The following is a 22221-nucleotide window of genomic DNA, read 5'->3' on the forward strand; positions in this document are numbered from 1 at the left end:
TAAAACTGAAAATACAGAATTTTTCTTAAGTGTTAGTACAGTAATAGGTAGACTTGCACACAAGTGTAGCTCTTTTTAAAATTTTGGCTTTGTTCCTTTAATCCCTATTTAATTGTTTTTTAAAAATAAGTTCAGGGATAAGGTAAAACTGGTGGTACTGGGGGAAATAAGCTGTAATATTTGAGAAGAGATCTGGCAGGATGGATGGAGGACCTAGAGCAGGGGGTGGGCAAACTTTTTGGGCCGAGGGCCACATCTGGGTGGGAAAATTGTATGCAGGGCAGGGGGTTGGGGTGTGGGAGGGAGTGCAGGTTGTAGGAGGGGTGTGGTGTGCAGGAATGGGCTCAGGGCAAGGGATTGGGGCAGAGGAGGGGTGCGGAGTGTATGAGGGGGCTCATGGAAGGCGGTTGCGGTGCAGGAGGGTGTGGGGTATAGGAGGGAGCTCAGGGCAGCAGGTTGGGGTACAGGAGGGGTGCGGCAGGGGGCTCGGCAGGAGGTTGGGGTGCACAGGGGTGTGGCGGGGGCTCAGAGCAGGGGGTTGGGGTATGGGGTTCAGCAGTGAGCTCATGGCAGGGGGTTGGGGTGCAGGAGGGGTGCAAGGTACAGACAGGGGGCTTAGGGCAGGGAGTTGGGGGGGTGGGGGAGCAGGAGGGGTTCGGGCAATAATAAAGCCAGAACTCAGTTCACTGGGGGTGGTTAGAATTTTTCTGTGCTGCCTGGATTCTTAACATTAACAGTTTAATTTCTCAACCAGGCCTGTCCTTGAGGACAGAATTATAAACTTTAAACTGAGACAGAACTTTTCAAAAAAGGCAAGTGCTCTGTAGTGTTGAGATCACAACATAGGGTTTTCAGCTCCCCTGTGAATCTCCTTTTGGGCTACTCAGTAGGTTTGTTTAAAGCAGCCTAAATTAATTTTTTTTATAAACCTGTGAAGCACAAAGTTGTCAAATGATGTCTGACTGCTTCTTCACAAAACAAGAACACAGAACTTGTTTGGCTATCCTACTCTTATGGAGGAAAATACCAGCTTTTATCCATTTCAATTTTCACAGATTCATCAGGCCTGTAAGCCAATCTGCAGAAAGTGTAAGCGCCATGTGACTGAGCTGACAGGGCAAGTGGTCCAAGAAGGGACAAGACGTTACAGACTCTGTAATGAGTGTCTGGCTGAAGCCGGCATAGACAGCATCCGCATTGACTTGGAGGCTGAACCACAGCTTGAATTTCCACAAGAAGGGGATAAAGATTCCAGGTGGCACTACAGTGAAGACAACAGATCGGATGTGGAGATTGTAGAAGATGGGTCTACTGACTTGGTCATCCAACAGGTTGATGATAGTGAAGATGAAGCAGAAGAACAGGAAGTAAAGCCAAATATTAGGTAGTAGTGAGTGAACTGAGAATTAGTAAATATCCCCTCTTACTTTGACTTCCAGTGTCTTGACCATTAGCCCCCAACCTGTTGTTAATATACAAAGACCTACTATATTGGCTTCTTATGAACTTGTCTAAACTTGCATGCATTTATGGACATGCCATTGAGTCCATTTAGAATTTTGTTACTCCAAGTATCAATATTTTGCTTCATTAGAAAGAATCCATCTTGCGATGGAATAATGGATGAACAATGAAACTGAACTACTACGATAACTTTATAGCAGACAGTGAGTCCCTTCTCAAACCTTTTTCATTGTGGGGAGGAGTAAAAAACACTTTAAAATTTCACATTTCACTGTAAATTACCCTATTTTAAAACTTTTATAGGCGGCGGGGGGTGGAGGGGAGCGGAGTTTATATCCAGTATCACCTGGTGACAGCTAAGTATAACAGGGTAGCCCAGTATAGAACATAAACAAAATCTTCTTTAAAATCCAGAAATGAGGGTGCCCTTCCATGGAATTTAATAACTTCTTGATATCAAGTTTAGAGAAGCCAGGAAAAACTTTCAGAAATATTGTATATAAAATGTTTTAGATGTGATAGCACATATCTGGAAAAGCACTTTTTTGTAAAACTTCTAATAAGAAAAAAACAGTAGCAGACCATTCATTCAGGAAAACTTTTTCCCAGAAAATAAACTAATGGATATAACTTCTAGTCAATGCATCACAGATCAAGTGATGTCTGAGAGAAATCATTCATTGATATCGCTAAATGTCTTCTTCACTCTGAAAATCTGGAATACTCGTTCTTCCCATCAAAATCCACTCAGTCTTTTAACTACTGAAGGAAAGCAATTTTTTAAAATAATGAATTTTTGTACTTCTCAAAAGTGCCAGACTGACATGACTGAGAATTGTATGTAGTGTAGCTGTAGCTGTGTCAGTCCCAGGATATTTAGAGAGACAAGGTGGGTGAAATAATACTTTTATTGGACCAACTTATGTTGGTGAGAGAGACAAGCTTTCGAGCAACACAGAGCTCTGACCTGAAGAAGAACTCTGTGTTGCTCGAAATCTTGTCGCTCTCACCAACAGAAATTTATTATAATATAAAATATATTACCTCACCCACCATGACTGAGATTTCTTAGTTATAAGAACAAGTACAACACTACCAATGGCAGTTCAAGCTTCCCAAAACTACTGTAAACACCTTCAAGGGTGAAAAGGGTTGTTTTAGCCTTCATGCTAGTTCCTTCCTTGTCCCCTCATTACATTCTCAACAATGGTGTCACAGCTAACTAACCTGTACACCTGGTAATTAGAAACTGAACTAATGCCAACTAATTTTACTCTAAGCCACTGAATATTTTGGTCCATAGTGATCTGTACTCAATTTGAACTGGTGAGTTAAAGGTAAAAGGGTCCACATACTTAATGTTCCCGATGTCATTCAGTCACCAAGAGGACCTTGTAATCTTCTTCTAAGCTTTCTCAGTGAACAATATACACTGAAAATATACATACAATTTGTTACTTTGTCTACAATTAGAATACAAGAGGTGATTGGTGCCGACCAGAGAATGCTGCTGAGACAAAATAAGCCACTTTTACTCTCTGATATATTGAGTTAACCAGCACTGCAAACAGGAAACAAACACATGCATGCTACTAGTGTGCTTTTCTACAATCTCATCTTGAACAGAAATAATCTGTAATTGGATAATTTAAAGATAATTGGACATAATTATTAAAAGCTTCATCCTGCCCTCATGGAAATTACTGGTGTTATCATTTATTTCAATGGGTGCAGGATTATGCCCTAAATTTCTGTTTTCCATAAATCCTTGCTTGTCTGAATTTTTCTCTGATAGTAAATTGCAGGTTTTATCTCTTTGCACTATATCAATAAGCATGCTTGCCTGACGTCTAGATTAACTACAGCAACATTACAAAAGTGTACTATTGTAACCTCTCTACCCATTTACATCTTTACATAAGTGGATTTCAAGTAGTGCTTTTTAAAGATGCATAATCTTAATTTAATATCTGCATTACCTGAGAGAGCAGCATTTTCTTTTTGGGATATTGATACCTAGCAGGAATGTTAAATGAAAACCTGGGCAATGCCTTCCTGGAGATCATAGTCTGGGTCCTAAATTTCTACACTGGCAGAGGTTGAGAGCAGTCCAGAAGTAGCATGCTCATCTTCTAGGGAGAGGAATACCCTCTTTTCCTTTGTCTGCCTCAGAAACAGTGTTAATTGCCTCAAGAAGAAAGTCTTGTCCATTCTTTTTCATATGGCAGAATGGGATGACCAGAGGTGGGCTCTGATAAAACAGGGAAGTGAAAGGAGATTGCTTATAGGCTCCTATAGCCAATTTTAATTACAATTATTCCAGATTTTCTCCTGCTATCACCTGTCTAAATTTGTTTTATGTTCCTTTTCATGCAGAAATTTGCACAATGGGTTTGCTCTGAAACTGCACAGAAAACTCTTGAAGTTTTCCACTTTGACAAAATTCCTGTAGTGGCTGGCAGAGGCAAGAAATCCAAGCAGATTTCTTCCGTTTCTGTCAGAACTCCTAATACACTTCAATTAAAACTTTGTAAAATATTCCATGACCAACCTGAACTAACTTTCAGACCTAACAAAGGAATGTGTATAGAGAGACTGAATGGCTTCAGAGAGCAGTTCATTTAGTAGTTTGCTAACAGAAACCTGATTTACAGGTAAGAGGGAAAACTCCTGTTCAATCAGTAGTCAGCCACAATAAATTCCAGGTAGTAATAAATTCCACTGTGCCAGAATATTGAGCGATCACAGTAAGTGATGGGGAGAGGGCTTTAGGGACACGCCCATAACCTGGGCTACATCTGCTGACGATGACATCTAGTGTATAGCCTATTGCAATGGTTTTCAAACTGCGGGTCACGACCTAGTACTGGGATGCGGTGGCTCTGGTCAGCGCTGCCGACCGGGCTGTTAAAAGTCCCTACCTGTTCTGACAGTGCGCTGTGCCACGGAAGCAGCCAGCAGCAGCTCCGGCTCATAGGCAGGGGGGCCATGGGTCTCTGCGCGCTGCCCCTGCCCTGAACACCAGCCTGGGCAATGGAACCTGGGGGTTGGGGGGTGCCTGTGGGCGAGAGCCACACAGCCGCTTGTGCGCCTCTGCCTAGGAGCCGGGCCTGCTGCTGGCCGCTTCTGAGGTGCAGTGTGGTCCGCAGTGCCAGGACAGGCAGGAAGCCTGCCTTAGCACTGTCGCTGACCAGAAGCCACCTGAGGTAATCCCAATCCCCAGCCCTGAGCCCCCCCAAACCTGGAGCCCCTTCCTGCACCCCAAACCCGTCATCCCCAGCCCCACCCTAGAGTCTGAACCCTGATCCCCCCGGACACCCATACCCCAGCCCTGAGCCCCCCAAACTCAGCCCCCCTGCACCCCAACATTGGCCCAGAGCCCCCTCCAACACCCTGAACCACTCACCCCTGCATCCCAACCCTGAGCCTCCCCCATACCTCGAGCCCCTCCTCCCCTGCTCAGTTGGGTCAGGGGCATCAACACTTTTCTTCAACTGAGTCTCCAGAAAAAACGTTTGAAAACCACTGGTCGATTGGGTATGTGGGGTTTTTCTTTTTAGAGCATAGACATACTGGTGTGAGTCAGGATATTTGATTAGATGGACATTTATCCATCTCCAGGAGTGGTCAATAGCAGATGCTTCAAAAGAAGGTACAAAACCCCTGTAATAGGCAGGTCTGGAACAACCTGCTCACATGAGGGAAATTTCTTCCTAGCACTAGGCAGTTAGTGACTGGCTGTGTCCTGACGCACAAGGGTTTCTACAGTTTTATACATTTATCCAAGATAATGTACCCAGATGTTCTTATTTGTCATGTCTAATCCATTTTGAAAATTTTATTAAGCTATGAGACTATCTTGAGGCAGTGATTTCAACAGGTAAACATGTTTTGTATTTTAAAGTATGTTTTATACTTGCCTTTTTTAATTTGATTTATTGTTCACGTATTTTTGTACTGCAAAACAGGGTAAACAGAAGTGCCTGACATTCATCATTCATCATTTTACATACTTTATCATGTTCCCTCTGTTCCTTTTCTAAATGTAAATGGTCCTAATTTTTTAAACATCTCCTCTCATGTAAACCTTTTCTCTGCATGTTGGGTAGTAATGTCATACAATTCTTCTCCAGAAGCCCCCTCTCCTTATGCCCAGAAAAAAAACTACAGCCTGGCTGAGCAAATTTTAATGGAAATGGGGCTGATATCCTGCTGGCTTCATAGGTTACTTTTTCTATTGAACAGTCCTATCTGGCAAAATCAACTGATTGTAATACTCCCTTCTTGGTACTCTGCCAGACTACAGATAAGTCAGCTGACTCCCTGCACTTCTAAACATCTTGAGAAGGCTGTTCACAATTGTTGCATTGACTTCCTCTCCTGTCAATGACATGACTGGGATATGGGCGGTCATGCCTAATGGTCAGGGCTATGGGAGTACCCAGGCCTGGAGGTTAGAATGGAGCCAAGTTGGAGTCAAGATTCAGGGCCACGGGACATGTAGGGGCAGAGACAAGAGCAGAGGTGAGGGGCACAGCCAGAAGCCAAATGTCAGATCCAATGGGTGAGCCGGAGACTTGGTCAGGAAGCAGACCCAGACTTGTCAAGGGCAGGGACAGGAGCAGGCCCAGGAAGCAGGATCAAGCGCAGTTGCAGTTAGGGAATGCGCTGAGCAGTCAGCAAGGTCTGGGTATTGCTGTGTTAAATAGTAATTAGCTCTACCCCTCCATCAATTAGGTAGCCTGTTAGGATCAGCTGTGTCCAGTGTGTTGTTAGGAGACTGTCCCTGCTGCAACTGGCTCCTTGACAGTACTTCCCCCATCCAAGGGCCTGGTCTTTCTGGCTTCTTGCCTTTCACCAGGAGTATGAGCTCCAGAGCATGAACATTCCCAAGATTGTTCTTTGTGGCCATAATCCTCCCACTCCACCAGGTAGTAAAGTCAATCTTGGATTTGCTTAGACTCCAGGATTTCTCAGACTTTGTATTCAGCCTAACCCTGAACCTTCATGGGAGAGGATAATGGAGTGGAGCAGCCAGGGAAAGGATTTTCTGTGTAAGGTTTCAGGGGGTCATGTGAAAAACTGCATGGACTTTCAGGGATTTGGGCAGCTGGCTTCGGCATACTACCCAGCTGATTTGTTCAGTAATCTTGAATGGACCCATGTATTGACCGTCTAATTTGGCATATGGGTGGGAGGATCAGAGATTTTTAGCAGACAGACTTTATTCCCCCACAGTAAGTGTTGGTGCAACTTGGTGGCTTTGGTTAGTATGATGCTTATATGTTTCCTTGGCAGCTTCCAGATGCTTTGTAAGTTCCTGGAGAACTTGGTGAAAGTGAATAATGAGATCTGTTGCAGCGGGAACTTGAGAGTCTGCAGGAGTGACTAGATTGAGACAAGGGAGATAACTAATGGGTATAAAATCAACTGTGTTTGATGGAGGTAAGGATCGAGTTACTGTAAGCAAATTTGGCATATATCAGGAAAGTGACCCAGTCTTCTTGGCGGTAGTTAAGGAAGTATCGACAGTATTGCTCGAAGATTTGATATTACCTGCTCCATCTGCCTGTTGGTCTGCAGGTGGTAGGCTAAGCAGATGAAGAGTTTAATTCCAGGAGTTTAGAGTTTGCCCCAGAACTGGCAAGTGAATTGTGGGCCCTGATCAGACACCATTCTAGTTGGCAATCTGTGGAGATGAAAAACATGGTTTAGGAAAAGGGAGGCTGTTTCCTCAGCGGTGGAGAGAGTGAAAAGAAATAGTGTGCCATCTTAATGAAGAGATCAACTGCAACCAGGATGACCGTGTAACCTTGGGAGCGAGGTTGTTCTACAATGAAGTCCAACAAGACCACGCAGCAGGGCTGAGGTGGGGTGGGCAGAGGCAAGAGTAGAACAAGCAGTTTAGCATGTGGACACTTGCTACGAAAGCACAGGTTGCAAGAGCTGATTTTTTTTTTCCATTTCTTTTTTTCTCCCCCTCGACCACATCACTACTCACCCCTGGCCATCAGAAACTTTGTACCACCAAATTCTGAGTTTTATGGAGGCCAAAATGGTCAGTCACTGGTATACCCTGGCAAATTCTCAACACTTCAAGTCTGGGTTGACATTCTGGAATGTAAAAGCACTTCTCATGATACAGTAGACCATTGAGCAAATGGAAATCCGAGTTGAGCAGGGTGTCGGAGGTATCCCGCCTCTGACAGATTTTGGCCACTTGCTGGTCTTTTGGGAGTAGTCTGAATAAGGGACAGCAAATCCTGGGCTGTGGTTCCACAAAATTAGCTGATTGTAGCACAGTGGCTCGGGAAGCAGTGTTCAGTTCAGTTGTCAGTGCGGGAAAGGGCATCTGCTTTCCCATTTTGTGACCCAGGGTGGTAGGTAATGATGAAATCCAAACCTGGTAAAGAAAAGTGGCCAATGGATCTGCCATTGATTAGGATTATGAGCCATTCAAAGATATTCTAAGTTATTTGAGTCAGTAAGGACCTGGACTGGGTACCAACCCCCCTCCAAAAGATGTCTCCATTCTTCGAATGCTCTTTTGATTGCGAGCAGCTCCTGGTTCCAGATACCATAGTCTTCTCAGCAGTGGTTAGTTTGTAGGAATAATATACACAAGGATGGAGTTGGTTATGGGGGCCTTCATTTTCCAAAAGTACAGCCCTGATTGTGAAGTTTGAGTATCTGTTTCCACAGTAAAAGGTTTGGCGGAGTCTGAACGCACAAGAACAGGAGCTGAAGTGAAACCTTTATTTAGCTGATCATATCTCTGCCAACTAGACAAAACAAAATCGTTTTTGGAGGAGCGCAGTTATCATTGATGCTAGCTGGGAGAAGCCTTTCATGAAGTGCCAACAAAAATTGCTAAACCTCCTTGACATCCTTTTGGGGCATTCCACCTAGTGATGGCAGACATTTTCCATGGGTCCACTGTTAGGCCCCCTGGAGAAATTATGTAACTGAAGAACTTGTTAGTGTCCTTGTCCGACTTCACCAGAATGAAAAACTGAAAAAATGTGAATTTGACAAGGCAAACATGTTGCTCATGTACCTTCTGGTTTTTGAAGAGAAGAGTATCATCTAAATAGAGAACAAATCAAACCAGCATGTCCCAGAAAAATTTATTTACAAAATGCTGAAATGTGGCCAGAGCGTTACTCAGCCCAAATGGCATATCTAAATACTCAAAATGTCCATATTAAGTGTGGAATGCTGTCTTCCATCTAGCATTGGCCACTAAGAGCCAGAATTCCACAGCAAGCCTGGTGACAGGCCTATTCACCTGGCATAGGTTCTGAAGCACGCTCTCAGAAGTGCAGGGGCAATTCAGGTCATCGAAAACGTGATCTTGGTCTGCAACATCTGCAAGGTGTCCATTACCTCTGTCAGGAAGAGAGAGGCTCTAATGGAGTTCAGCCTCACAGCCAAGCCCAGTCTTTGGTCTTTCTCTCTTGGGCTTCTTAAACTGTCAAGGACACAACTGGGCCATGGGCTTAATAGTCAGAGCCATGGGGGGAAGCTAGTTTGGAGTTTAGAGCAAAGCTGAGCTGGAGTCAAGAATTGGGGCCATGGGACATATGGGTGCAGAATTGAGAGCAGAGGGTCAGAAGCAGGGATCAGAAGCCAAATGCCTGAACCAATGGGTGAGCTGGAGACTTGGTCAGGAAGCGAAGCCAGGGATCAGAATCACGGGTGTCCAGGATGAAGAAGGGTAGGAGCTGAACTGGGCACAAGAGCAGGTGAGGCAGGAGCAGGCACAGAAAGCATGACCAACCATAGCTGCAGGCAGGGAATGAATTGAGCAGCCAGTGAGCTCTGTCACTGAATTAAACAATAGAGGTAAGGATCGAGTTACTGTAAGCAAATTTGGCATATATCAGGAAAGTGACCCAGTCTTCTTGGCGGTAGTTAAGGAAGTATCGACAGTATTGCTCGAAGATTTGATATTACCTGCTCCATCTGCCTGTTGGTCTGCAGGTGGTAGGCTAAGCAGATGAAGAGTTTAATTCCAGGAGTTTAGAGTTTGCCCCAGAACTGGCAAGTGAATTGTGGGCCCTGATCAGACACCATTCTAGTTGGCAATCTGTGGAGATGAAAAACATGGTTTAGGAAAAGGGAGGCTGTTTCCTCAGCGGTGGAGAGAGTGAAAAGAAATAGTGTGCCATCTTAATGAAGAGATCAACTGCAACCAGGATGACCGTGTAACCTTGGGAGCGAGGTTGTTCTACAATGAAGTCCAACAAGACCACGCAGCAGGGCTGAGGTGGGGTGGGCAGAGGCAAGAGTAGAACAAGCAGTTTAGCATGTGGACACTTGCTACGAAAGCAAGTCTGCCCCTCCATCAGTCAAGAAGTTCTATCTATCAGGCAGCCCCTGTCAGGATCAGCTGTGTCTAGTATGTTACTAGGAGACTGCCACTAACTCCTACACCCACTCTAATTGGGTTTCTGTCCTCTTCACTCAAGCTGCTTTCACCAAAGTCTCCATTGACCTCTTCCTGAGCAATTCTCCATGCCAGTATTCCATCTTGTTTTGACTTGATCTTTTCCACTCCCTTTTGATACTGTTAATCGCTCCCTTCTCATGGACATTCTATCCTCCACTGGTTTTCATAATACCATCCTCCCCTGGTTTTTTTCCTACTTTTTTTTGACCAATCCTTCAGCATCTGTTTCAGCAGATTCTCTTCCCTTCCCTCTACTGCCCTCTAGGGAGGACCACCATGGTATTGTCCTGAGCCCCCTCTTCTTTTTCCCCTATACTTTGTCATTGGGAGACCTCATCTATTCTTCTGTATGGTGATTGCTCTCAGTTCTAGTGTGGAGAAATAGACTCCCCTTCCTCTGTTCAATCTCTCATCACTCACTGGCATTTCATTGTAGGCGGCCTGCACTCCTTTCAAACTTCGTTGCCAAAACTGAATTATAAACCTTTTTTTCCACCACCCCCCATCTCCATTCCTGAGCAACACCTCCATTCTTCCTGTCACCTAATCTGCAATCTCCAGGTCACCTTTAATATATTTTTTTCATTTTCTCCCTGCACATACAGTCCATAGCCAAATCTGTCACTAAAATTCTGTCTTTCCTATCTCAGCAGCCAGATCACTTGTCCATGCCCTAGAATTTGAAGAAAAGACTGGGGAAAATGACCACCAACCACAAGAGGAACGAGAGACAGTGAGCCTCCCTCTGACTTCTTAAAAGTGTATCCTACTTAGAGTGAGAAGTATAGAAATCAATGCAATGAATGGTGATTTAGTGGGTTAATGGACATTTTCCACATAATTCTCAGTGGAAAAAATTGGTAGATACCACTGGTAGGACTACAAACCTATTGTTTTCTCACACACATCCCATTGTCCTCTATATACCCATCACTTTTTATTAAAGGCTAGACACACACACCATGTTTAAGGGCATGCCCCAAATGCTAAATGATTAGTTGGGAAGAAGCTTCAGGTTTGAGCAATTTATTTCATAATTGTTCACTACAGGGTTTTACTCCATCCTCCTGAAGCATTTGGTGATGCTGCTCACTTTGAGTGACTAGACGGATTATCTACTGGTTAGATTCAGTATGCTAATTCCTATTTTCCTCTGTCTCCCTCTTTCTCCACATCTCTCTCTCCTTTCTTGGCATAATCGCAATCATGGTCACACAGGAGTACTAATTTGGAGCATCTTGCAGTATGCACTGAGTAGGATCATGCTATTTGAACTATCTGTACAGTAGCTATGGTTCACAAGCAGGCTAGATGTTAAATCTGTAACAGTCTCAACATCTGAAGATCTTCTAGTATGCAGATCTCAGCTTCATTGTTTCCAGGACACTTCTAACAAAATAAGTTAGAAAGCAAATGCAGAGTATAGTCTTCATAATAATGTTTTTTTTCCACCTCGCCTCAGAAGAGATGTTTGTTCTTGATTTTTCTTAACAAGAAACTGTCATCATTCTAAGTAATGAACATACTTTGGACTTGTACAACCTTTCAACAGAGTGTTTTAAAGTGTTTTCAGGAATTGTTATGTAACTAACATCCTTCAATTCCAATCAGATTAATAGTTCCACAAAGGGTAACTTACTTAAATTGACTTTTAAAGATGAGTTACAAAAAACAAAACAAAAACCGGACACTAACTGAATATAGTGATATGCTGAATTCCTTGCTTACTAAGGATAAGAGGAGTGTTCAGCAAAGTTATTTTGAATGCATCAGTTGCCCCAAAGCTGCATATTATTATTCCTTCTCTTCTACAATGTATTATATTATACCTGCTATATAAGTTCATTGAAAGAGAGGCCTTTTCAAGACTAGGAGAAAAAGCACCTTTTTCCTCAATCAAGCTATCTTAACTCTATTGAAAACCCCACTTAATACTGTTTTCCCTTTGCACTGAGCAGTTAGCCAAAATTCAGGGATTTGCAGAGTTGTTTTAGGATCAGAAATCGGTGATATGAGTCAGATACAAGTCTTAGTGTAATATTGTTTTGCAAAAAAAGTACATAATGTCTTGTTTCCCTGAACACAGTAACAAACAACAGCAGGCAGTTTCTTTTTTCAGAAATCCCCACTCTGCCACTCCCGTGATTACTGTCCCCAAGAAACCATGTCCCTCTGCTTCCTTTCAGGGTCATATTTGCAACTCCTTGTCCCATCTGGCTTTTTGTCTCCAACACACACTACCTGTAGCTCATATCCTCACCTAGATCCTGCATTTGCAACCAGGGTTAGCACTCTATACAAGTTAGCCTTGACCTGCCATGTGACGTGATACCTGGGGCAGTAGCCCCAAACCTTGTAGCTATTCTTATTATATAAAGGGGCTTGATTGCCCCTCCTTTTGAGCTTGAAAATGCTTGGCACACCCATAGGCTTCAAGGAGGTCCGAGATGGTCTACAGACTCAAGACTCCAACACAAGTAGCCATAAACACCTTTCAGCATAATTTGAATATAGGTTTTAATATTTAGGCTATAACGTGACCTGCAAAAATCAAACTAAAGGTGTTTGACTGTATCTGTGTTGGTATTAAGTGGGGTTTTCAATTGATTTAAACTTGCTCCATTAAGCTAACTTAATGCGGGGGGGGGGGGGAGGGGAGTACCCTTTTCTCCGAATCCAGACAAGGCCACAAGTAAGCATCAGAGAAGTTAAGGTGGGCTGTGGGGTTTGAAGACTAAATTAGGGTACAACAAAATAAGGTAACTAAAACCATTTGGCTTCAGTGGACTATGGGGGTCAGACAACACTAACACATTGCATGATTTTGTTCTACATACAGTAGGAGGCAGATGTGTGATTTCTGACCATTTAAAAAGAAATTTAAATTATACATTGAGTGCCCAGATAGTTTATTTTGTGTCTTTCAGTGTTTATAAACACATTATCTAAAAAACAGTTGTCAGTACAGTACTTAAATACTTTTCAAACTAACTATAACATAGATTATAGGGATTCCAGCTGAGATGAAGCATTAAAAAGGGATGCATCCGATGAAGTGAGCTGTAGCTCACGAAAGCTTATGCTCTAATAAATTTGTTAGTCTCTAAGGTGCCACAAGTACTCCTTTTCTTTTTATTAAAAAGGGAATCAGCTGTCAATTTCTCAATTGATATAGAATATCTCAGGAATGATCAAGGAAGATGGGCAGAACACTACTACTACTGCGGGAACACTACAAAAGAAGGGATGCATGATCTGAATACCCATTTGCTAAACTAAATTATGGACAGAATGAAAGTGACCTTTTTATAATTCTAGCAAGAAGTGTACAGCTGGGAACCTGAAACTTCCAAATCTCATCTACTAAACTGTGCTTCAATATAATCTCTCCCCTCCGTGTATTTCCACTAAGAATTTTTGGGCCATTATTTTATACAGTGCATGCATGTCAATTGTCCATACTTATGCTAGGCAAAAGCAAAATCAGAACTAATTGTTATGCTAATAAGCAGAGGTTTTTATACCATGTTACTTGTCTAAGAAGTGTTTCCAGTATTGTTTTTTCAAAGAAAAGAAATACCTAAAATCAAACTAGCACTGTCTTTTATTATGCACCTATGACAGGTTTCAGAGTAGCAGCCCTGTTAGTCTGTATCCACAAAAAGAAAAAGGAGGACTTGTGGCACCTTAGAGACTAACAAATTTATTAGAGCATAAGCTTTCGTGAGCTACAGCGCACTTCATCGGATGCATTTGGTGGAAAAACAAAACAAAAAAAGAACCCCCCCCTTTTTTTTTTCCACCAAATGCATCCGATGAAGGGAGCTGCAGCTCACGAAAGCTTAGGCTCAAATAAATGTCTTAGTCTCTAAGGTGCCACAAGTCCTCCTGTTCTTTTCGTATGTGACACGTACACTCTCCCCACCCAAGAAACCCTGGATATTTGACATTTTCACCTCGTTGAACAACGACCGCGCTCCACTTATGGCGGGAACCGGCGGAACGGGCTGCCGGGGGCGGGGGCGGGGGCGGGAAAAGCGCGCAGGGCAAGGCGAGAGGAAGCCGCTGGGCTGGTGCCTGCCGCCATCGGAGCGTCGCCCCTTTCATTGTGCCCCCAGCCCCCGGGCGTCTCTGTCCGGCGCCCACGTCAGCAAAACCCCTTTTGTTTCTCTCGCGTTCGGGCTTCCGCGGTTTGGGGCGGCGGGACCCGCCGCTCGCACGGAAGCGGCGAAGAGCCCGGCCCGCGGGTGCGGGGATCCCGCCTCCGGCTCGGCGGCCGCCGCCCGCGGAACCCAGCCGGTAAGTGGCGGCTGCGCTGAAAGGGCCCCGGGCCCGGCCGCGGCGGACCGGAGGCGGGCTGGGGCCCTGAGGCGGGCGCTCCCCGCAGCCGAGCCGAGCCGAGCCGAGCCGAGCCGCGCGCGCAGGGAGACCGAGGCGGGCGCCATGTGGCGGCCCGGGCGCTGCTGTGAGGGGCCGGGAAAGGCGGGGGGAGCGGGCAGGGGCGGCAGGTCCCGGGCGGAGCCGCGCGAAGGGAGGCTGCTGACCGCGGAGCTTGGAGCGCCCCCGTCCCGAGCCGCCTGGCGCGGTGGCCTGGTCACGGGCAACTGAGGCGGGCGAGAGAGCGGGGCGGGTTCCTGCCTCGGGAGCCCGCCCGCCCCGATCCCCCAGCGGGCGTCTCGCGCCGTCCGGCGGCCCCGGCTCCCTGTGCTCGAAGGGCCCCTGCGGGCGGGTGATGGACAGCGCCCGCCGCCAATGCCGCGGTGTGGGCGCAGGGGTTTCTGTGCCCGCCGAGATTTGTGCCCCTCCGCCGGCTCCCCTCCGCCGTCCTGGTCCTGCCGGGCAGAGGCTGCCACCGTGCGAGCGACCGGGGCTGGAGGGGGGCGAAAGCCGCCCGCTGGGCTTCTCTCGGCCGTGAACCCGCCCATCTGTGAAAGGGATGGGCCGTCTTTCCCCTTGCTGAATCTGTAACGGGGTTTGTAAAGTTTTTCAGGTTTCCGAGTAGCAGCCGTGTTAGTCTGTATTCGCAAAAAGAACAGGAATTTGTTAGTCTCTAAGGTGCCACACGTACTCCTTTTTCTTTTAAAGTTTTTCAGTGAGTTTTGGTTCGGTTTTTAGGATATACATGCACAGAGCTGGAGCATCCAACTGAGGCATCTCATCTGCTCTATCACAATAAGAAAAGGAGGACTTGCGGCACCTTAGAGACTAATAAATTTATTAGAGCATAAGCTTTCGTGAGCTACAGCTCACTTCATCGGATGCAGTTGGTGGAAAAAACAGAGGGGAGAACATTTTTCCACCAAATGCATCCGATGAAGTGAGCTGTAGCTCACGAAAGCTTATGCTCTAATAAATTTGTTAGTCTCTAAGGTGCCGCAAGTCCTCCTTTTCTTTTTGCGAATACAGACTAACATGGCGGCTACGCTGAAACTTCCAGCTATTGGCTCTTATTACCACCTTCCTCAGCCAGACGGGAGAGCCAGGTGTATCCCCCATGTAGGTCCTTTCAGCCTGCGACCAAGTCACCCCCGTGTTAATCTAAACAGCCGCCGCTCCTTGCCCAAATGCATCCGATGAAGTGAGCTGTAGCTCACGAAAGTTTATGCTCTAATAAATGTGTTCGTCTCTAAGGTGCCGCAAGTCCTCCTTTTCTTTTTGCGAATACAGACTAACACGGCGGCTACTATGAAATCTATCAAAATAGTGTCGCTTCTCTCTTCCTTATGCTAACGCCGGCCGATCCTTGGGGTGGGGGACTACACGGTGTCGTTGCGTCTCTTTATTAAAGAAAAATGTTCTTGAAATTGTGCAGTAACTTCGGTTTACATGGAGCATGTCACGATTGTAATTATTCTTTATTGTAGAGAAACGTTTCCTGTTTACCTTCTTTTTGGAATGGAGATTTCGTCCCATCAGTTTCATCTCCTTCAGCAACTAAATGAGCAGCGCAAGCAAGACTTATTCTGTGACTGCTGTATTCTGGTTGAGGGGAAAGTCTTCAAAGCACATCGAAATGTGCTGTTTGCCAGTAGTGGTTATTTCAAAATGCTCCTTTCCCAAAGCTCAAAAGAGACTAGTCAGCCAACCACAGCTACTTTTGAGGTCTTTTCTCCTGACACCTTCACAGTTATTCTGGACTTTGTATATTCAGGCAAACTGTCTCTCACTGGTCAAAATGTGATTGAAATAATGTCAGCGGCTAGTTATCTGCAGATGACAGATATTCTTAGTGTATGCAAGACATTCATTAAATCCTCACTGGAGATTAATGAAAAAGAGAAGGATCACTACTTCACTCTCTCAGCCAAAAGGGTCAACAGTAGATTTGACTGCCCACCTTTTTATAGGTCAAGAAGGAAAGTTAAAAGCAACCCCATCCGTTCTCACTTAATTCCAGATCAAAAGGCAGGCATGGTGAATGAAAATTCCTGGACCAATAACAGCAACCACTCATCTTCACAAATGAATGTCCAACAGCAAGAAACACAATTATCCAAAAGAGGCCAAAAGCTTGGCTCAGTGAAAAAACGCCAGAGGCGTCTAGGATTGTCACAGCCCCATGACTTTCTGAAATATAAATCAAACAAACCTGATGAGGTCAGTGAAAGTTGCAGTGCTTCAGAGACTAACTGCACTTCTCAATCCAAAGAGCAAATTCAGTTTGACACAGAGAGTAACACTGCTCATACTGGGTACCGATGTGATCAAGAATCAAAGGTGATACCAAAGAAATGGTCTGTTGCTCAGCTGGAACAAGAACTTTCAAGAACTTCCCATGTGTATATGGATTTAAAAGCAGATGAACTGTATACCTCTATGCCCACGATTCTAGGTGTAATGGGTGGTTGGAATGAAGGTAAGAGTAGATATAATTTTATAAGATGTTTGTCTTGAGACTTTTCTCAGGGTTCTCTTGAAAAAGATTCTGGGTGTCTGCAAAACCTTGGGAAAGGTGTATATGCCCAAACGTTAAGCTTCATTACACTTCCTTAATTCAGTATAACACCTAAGGAATAAGGAGAGAGAAGCAATATAGTCTAGTGGGTGGGCATCTAGACTCTGAGCCAGAAGACTTGAGATAGATCCGCAGCTGGTGTGACTTCAATGGAGCTATGAGACAGTTTACACCAGACTGAGGATCTGAGCCCTAGTTTCTATTCCTGGTTCTACCACTGTTCTGCTGTGTGACCTCAAGTAAGTCACTTCATCTCTCTGTCCTTTCCCTCTTCCCCCCTGCTATATTGGTCTTGTTTATTTAGAGAGTTCCTGCCCCAAAGAGCTTGCAGCTTTTCATGCTAATGTACCTATAGCACAATGGAGCCCCAGCCTGGGTACCACTAAGTGCTACAGTAATAGCTTGTGCCTTTAAATTATTAGACCTAGATCCTTCATATACTTACACATGAGTAATCTTATTGACTTCAGTGGTACTGTTCAGGTGCATAAGTGTGTTTGCAAGATGGGGTTCAAGGGGGTTTACCGTATGCAATCAACAGTAGAGATAATATAACAAGTACAGTATAAGAAGAAAGCAATCAGTGTGATCAAATAAATTAACAGCAATTTGCATTAAGCTATAATCACATTATTGATGATCCACACTTTGCAAAATGAAATATTTACTATTAAACATTTGAAGTCTATATTCATATTGCATATATTTAAGAAATGTTGCAATTCACAGTAACTTATGCTTTTCAATAATTCTGACGGCAAAAGCTACTGAAACCATTGAAGGTTCAGAAGCATTCCTCAATGAGTTACGCTGCAGGAAATGTCTTAAACATTAGTAAAACAAGGAGTACCAAATGGGAGAGGGAAGAGAAGAATTCTCTGTATTCATGTGTACAATACTGAAAATATTCACAGATTTTAAGGGGAAACAAAACAAGTTGGTTTAAAAAACAACAATGGGGTCCTTATGACCAAAAATCCATATTAACTGCTGTGGCTGTACGACTGCTGACAGGCTTAGATCTGAGTCACAACTGTGCCTAAAGGAAATTTAGAAAACTGCTTAGTATAGTTTTAGTAGTAGCATGGTGCACCATCACAAGTAAGAACCAGACTTGATTCTTGGCTTTAGCCTTTTCCTGAATTGGCATGGATTGCCATTATGCCAAGTGAGAAGCACCACATTAGCCATTTAGCTGTTTCTGTCTTGAATGTCAGGCAGATCCCTTCTCCATATAAGGCAGAGGGGGAATTGAATGTGGGTCTCCTTCATCTCATGAGTGCTCTTGCCACTGGGGTAAAAGTTATGATAGTTATCTTTCCTCCCACCCATGGGAACTATTTGGTGAATTCATGTCAAATATGTGAATAATTTCAGGTTGACTGAAACTACATTTTTTGACAAACTACTCATCTGAAAAAAATTCAGTCAGCTCTACCTGGTACCAGCCTACTTACTACCTGAGGGATTGCCTCTCTCTCCATGCCTGCTGCAACTGCTGTGATCATGAAAGGTGCTTTAGCTAGACCCTCTTCCTCCCCCGCCATTATAAAAGAGAAGAAATGTATTCTCTGTGAGGGCTCAGACTCAACTTGCTTCCCCACCCTTGGTCCAAAATAGTCTGAATTTGATGACTTTCTGGATATACTGCAAAAGACCTCTGTTTAAGAGGATTTTTGGAGAGGCTTAGAATATGCTTTCTTGAGGAATGGGGATTAGGTGGCTGGCAAAATTCTGTGGAATTTATTTTAATGCTGCTGAGATCTAGTTGTATAACTTACATTACGGCACCTTGCGTCTTGGAATGATGTCTTTATTTCAAATTAAGCAAATATTCATCTGGATTCTAAACAGTACCTGAAGCAAGAGTCCAATCTGTAAGCATCTGAAAAATCTATGCATGTTAAGGCACCTCTGTATGTATGTAAATAACCTAGTTTAAGATCAGTCTGCCTAGGACAGAATCCACTGTCTAAATCAGTTCACCAAGTATTTGACTTTTTATTAAGTTGGAAAAATTATGCAGTGAGAGGAGAGAAGGAGGGTTGTGGTTGTGTTTTGGGTTTTTTTCTCTCTCTTAAGTGACAGATTATAGGAAAAGCTAACTTTGCTTCAACAAATCTGTCTAGGGAAGAGACTATTGATGTTTACCTAACTAATAGGATTTTCTCTGTAACAGATGATCTACCTAAGATGCAATTCAAGTGCCCCTTCTGCACCCATACTGTGAAACGGAGAGCAGACATGAAGCGACATCTTCGATGTCACACAGGGGAACGACCTTATCCGTGTGAGGCATGTGGGAAAAAATTCACAAGATTAGAGCACCTACGTAGCCATTTCCAAACAGTATGTCATTTGACTAAAGACTGGCTTTCTTGAAAAATGAAATTATGTTGGCAACAGCAGTTTGTTGTCCAAAACCAGCCCCAGAGAGTCATTCATCTTACTAAAAAGAAAAGGAGTACTTGTGGCACCTTAGAGACTAACAAATTTATTTGAGCATAAGCTTTCGTGAGCTACAGCTCACTTCATCGGATGCAGCTCTAGCTCACGAAAGCTTATGCTCAAATAAATTTGTTAGTCTCTAAGGTGCCACAAGTACTCCTTTTCTTTTTTGTGAATACAGACTAACACGGCTGCTACTCTGAAACTCATCTTACTGCTCTTCAGTGGCCTGTATAAAATAATTTAGTGGTCTCACTTGTCTCAGTTTAGGAACTGGACAAGCATCTACATCACAACACTAACCATCAAATTTACCATTAAAATTATCATGTGAGGTCTTTTGGCACAATGAAAAGAAATGTGAACTGTAGCTGCATGTGCTGCACCTATTATGTGCACAAATAGGACTGTGGTCTCAAAACTTATGGACTTATTCTTCAGTGGAGACAAATGCCTTTTACATGTAAAATAATATTTAGAAATAAACTGTATGATAACATAGCATTTTCTAAAAAATCCCCACTAAAACAGTATTTAAAAGAAAGGGCCATAATAAAAAGCACAACGGGTACAGTGTAGAAAAATTGCCTTCAAAATGACTGAGATGGAGTTGTGGAGAACAAAGTAGCCACAAATTGAAAGTAGATAGCAAAAACTAGCTTTTAATCTACTTAAGAGTTGGAAAATGTGAGTGTAAATCAGGTTTGAAGTGCTAAAATAATAGTGTGGCATTTTCATTACTTTAAGTATTCCATCTTTATTTGTCTTGGTGCACAGATACACAATGCCTATGTGAATACTTGGACCCCCTTAATAACTTGGTTTCCAGTTTAAATAAAAAGATGGTTGTACCACAGAAGCAGTGCATCCTGTCCTAGGTGTGCATTTTCTTGCATAAATATGTCTGGAAAGAAAAAAGCTTTCCCCTTTTGATAAGCAGATACAAAACTAATAAAAGTATGAGTATTTTAAGAAACAAGATGAAAATCAAAGATAGTTAATGATCCAGTGTACTTGTACTATAGAGACTTTAATAAATCAGTGCAGATCTGTTGGTTCTTGCTCAAAGGCTTGTTTATAATCCCTTTATTTACTTTTAGGATGATCTAATGCATTTCTCAGTTTATAAAAATATTACTGTAGATGTTCTTAAAAAAAAAACTAAAGAAAACATTCTATTAACCCTTCTTTGGATGAAAGCTGATTTTCTATTTTAAATCTCTATAGATACATCAAGCTGGCAAACTAATCTGCAGAAAGTGTAAGAATCATGTCACCGACTTAACAGGACATGTGGTTCAACAAGGAACAAGGCGCTACAGACTATGTAATGAATGTCTAGCTGAAGCAGATATTGACAGCATTCGTGATGACTTAAATGCAGAACATCCTCTTACTATCTCTCTCGGAGACAAAATTTCTGGGTGGCACTTGGATGAAGAGCACAGATCAGATGTAGAGATGGAGGATGAACCTGATAAATTTGTCATCCAGCAAGTTAATGATAACACAGATGAGACAGACGAAAAAGTGAAATCAAATCTTAGATAGTTGTATTTGGAGTGAAATCTATTAGTGCTCATCTCATCACGGACTTACTACATCTTGCCAATTAAGAGACTATGATCTACTTAATCATTAATAGATCCTTTTTAACAATACTGTATGGGAGCAAAATAAGGCCTACAATCTAGTGTGCACGTAGTTCCAGACATCCCTTTGTGTCCATAGGAACTTCTTTCCAACTACGTTTTTTGCTACAATGTAAATATCCCTGAAAATTGGCCAGAAACAACTGAACATCTGGAGACCTATTAAAATGACTTATTTTATGGTAAGCCAAAGACCCACCTCAAAGTTCCTGTTTAAATGAAAGCATGAACCATTTTACTTCCTTTATTTCAAAGCCTTTGTTAGAACAAAGTTGTTTAAGATGTTCTAAAAGTCATTTCTTCATAGGTTTAATGTTCTGCCAGCTGCATCAAAGCAAGAACTACTGAATCAGTTACTATGAAAAAAACTACTAAAGCCAGTAGTTAAAATACATATTTTCTGTAAATACTGTATTTAACCTATATGTACACTTATGAAAAGTTTACATTTGATACTTGTAATAAAAATTTTAAAAACTAATTAGAATCTGACTAGTCTGCTTACTAAAGTAGCATTTTCTCAAAAAATGCTACCCATTACTAGTTACAAGAAAAAGCATTTAAGAATATCTATATAGAGTAGGTTACGGAATAGAACAGCTACATTTGGATGGAGTGAGTTTGCATCCTCAAATAAACAACAGGATTCACACTACTGAAGTTTTTAAATTTAGACTACCTATAAACAGAGTTGCTTTGAAATAAGAATAGTAGAAGTGCAATCTTTACAAAGGGTTTTTTTGGTTTTTTTTGTTGTTTTTTTTTTTTTTTTTTTTTTTAAAGTGTTCAGGACTTGCATTAAACTGCCAGAGGATTGGTTAGGCACTTACAATTTAGGAATACAAGTCCTACTTTCAATTGGATTTGTGACATAAATCCTTTCATGCATATTTGGAAGTCTTTGTTTTCAGTCTATAAGATGTCCAAAGGCCATTGGGCACTCAAAGCAAAAACCACAGTATATTAAGTAAAGTGACAAGTGAGGGCTAAAACATACATTTAAAATACAATTTAACTAATTTTAAAAAAGTGTTGTAAACTTAAATACAGATCATACTTCAATAATTTGATTTGACTACACAAGGCAAATGGTAGTAGAGAATTGAGCCCCTAATCTACATTGCTGAGCTGTGTGAAAGGCAACTTTCCCTGTTCCTGGATCTGTCTCTTTAATCCTTAAGAACTATCTTTGTAGAAAGAAAAGGAGTACTTGTGGCACCTTAGAGACTAACAAATTTTAGAAAAATTTG

General features: G+C 42.9%; 3 protein-coding genes across 6 annotated transcripts in view; 2 read left to right on the forward strand and 1 right to left on the reverse strand.

The window, feature by feature from the left end:
* LOC119845373 (zinc finger and BTB domain-containing protein 8A-like) overlaps window positions 1-5532 on the forward strand; it is a 28817-nt gene extending 23285 nt beyond the window's left edge. The window contains 1 exon segment of the mRNA XM_038377600.2: window positions 1056-5532. Coding sequence (XP_038233528.1) covers window positions 1056-1388 — 333 coding nt within the window. The 3' untranslated portion in view covers window positions 1389-5532.
* The window catches only part of ZBTB8OS (zinc finger and BTB domain containing 8 opposite strand), a 52531-nt gene that overhangs the window by 11823 nt on the left and 18487 nt on the right, over window positions 1-22221 (reverse strand). Inside the window, exon 7 of one of the 2 annotated variants that reach the window (XR_006278220.1) lies at window positions 21210-22154. The exons of the other annotated variant lie outside the window; for it this stretch is intronic. The gene's annotated coding sequence lies outside the window, so the exon portion shown is untranslated. Of the gene's footprint in view, window positions 1-21209; window positions 22155-22221 lie in introns of those variants that run through there. 2 annotated transcript variants of the gene reach the window in all.
* LOC119845385 (zinc finger and BTB domain-containing protein 8A-like) lies at window positions 13965-21447 on the forward strand. 3 transcript variants are annotated; one of them, XM_038377629.2, is made up of 4 exons: window positions 13965-14215; window positions 15781-16772; window positions 19051-19220; window positions 20547-21447. In XM_038377629.2, the coding sequence occupies exons 2-4, from the start codon at window positions 15812-15814 to the stop codon at window positions 20868-20870; spliced, it is 1455 nt and encodes a 484-aa protein (XP_038233557.1). In that variant the 5' UTR covers window positions 13965-14215; window positions 15781-15811; the 3' UTR covers window positions 20871-21447. The 3 variants fall into 3 exon arrangements, with proteins under 3 accessions (XP_038233557.1, XP_043361901.1, XP_038233556.1); XM_043505966.1 differs by lacking the exon at window positions 13965-14215 and having other exon boundaries at window positions 15703-16772; window positions 19051-19166; window positions 20547-21406; XM_038377628.2 differs by lacking the exon at window positions 13965-14215 and having other exon boundaries at window positions 15712-16772; window positions 20547-21406.

This window comes from Dermochelys coriacea, chromosome 19, assembly GCF_009764565.3.
Source record: "Dermochelys coriacea isolate rDerCor1 chromosome 19, rDerCor1.pri.v4, whole genome shotgun sequence".
NCBI classification, from domain to species: Eukaryota; Metazoa; Chordata; order Testudines; family Dermochelyidae; genus Dermochelys; species Dermochelys coriacea.

What these genes read in the sequence shown, in the direction of transcription:
- LOC119845385 (XM_038377628.2), top strand. Translation starts at nt 15,743, where the DNA reads ATGGAGCATGTCACGATTGTAATTATTCTTTATTGTAGAGAAACGTTT. An exon ending in AATGGGTGGTTGGAATGAAG is followed by an intron (nt 16,773 to 19,050) that starts GTAAGAGTAGAT and finishes TCTCTGTAACAG; the next exon opens with ATGATCTACCTAAGATGCAA. An exon ending in TACGTAGCCATTTCCAAACA is followed by an intron (nt 19,221 to 20,546) that starts GTATGTCATTTG and finishes AAATCTCTATAG; the next exon opens with ATACATCAAGCTGGCAAACT.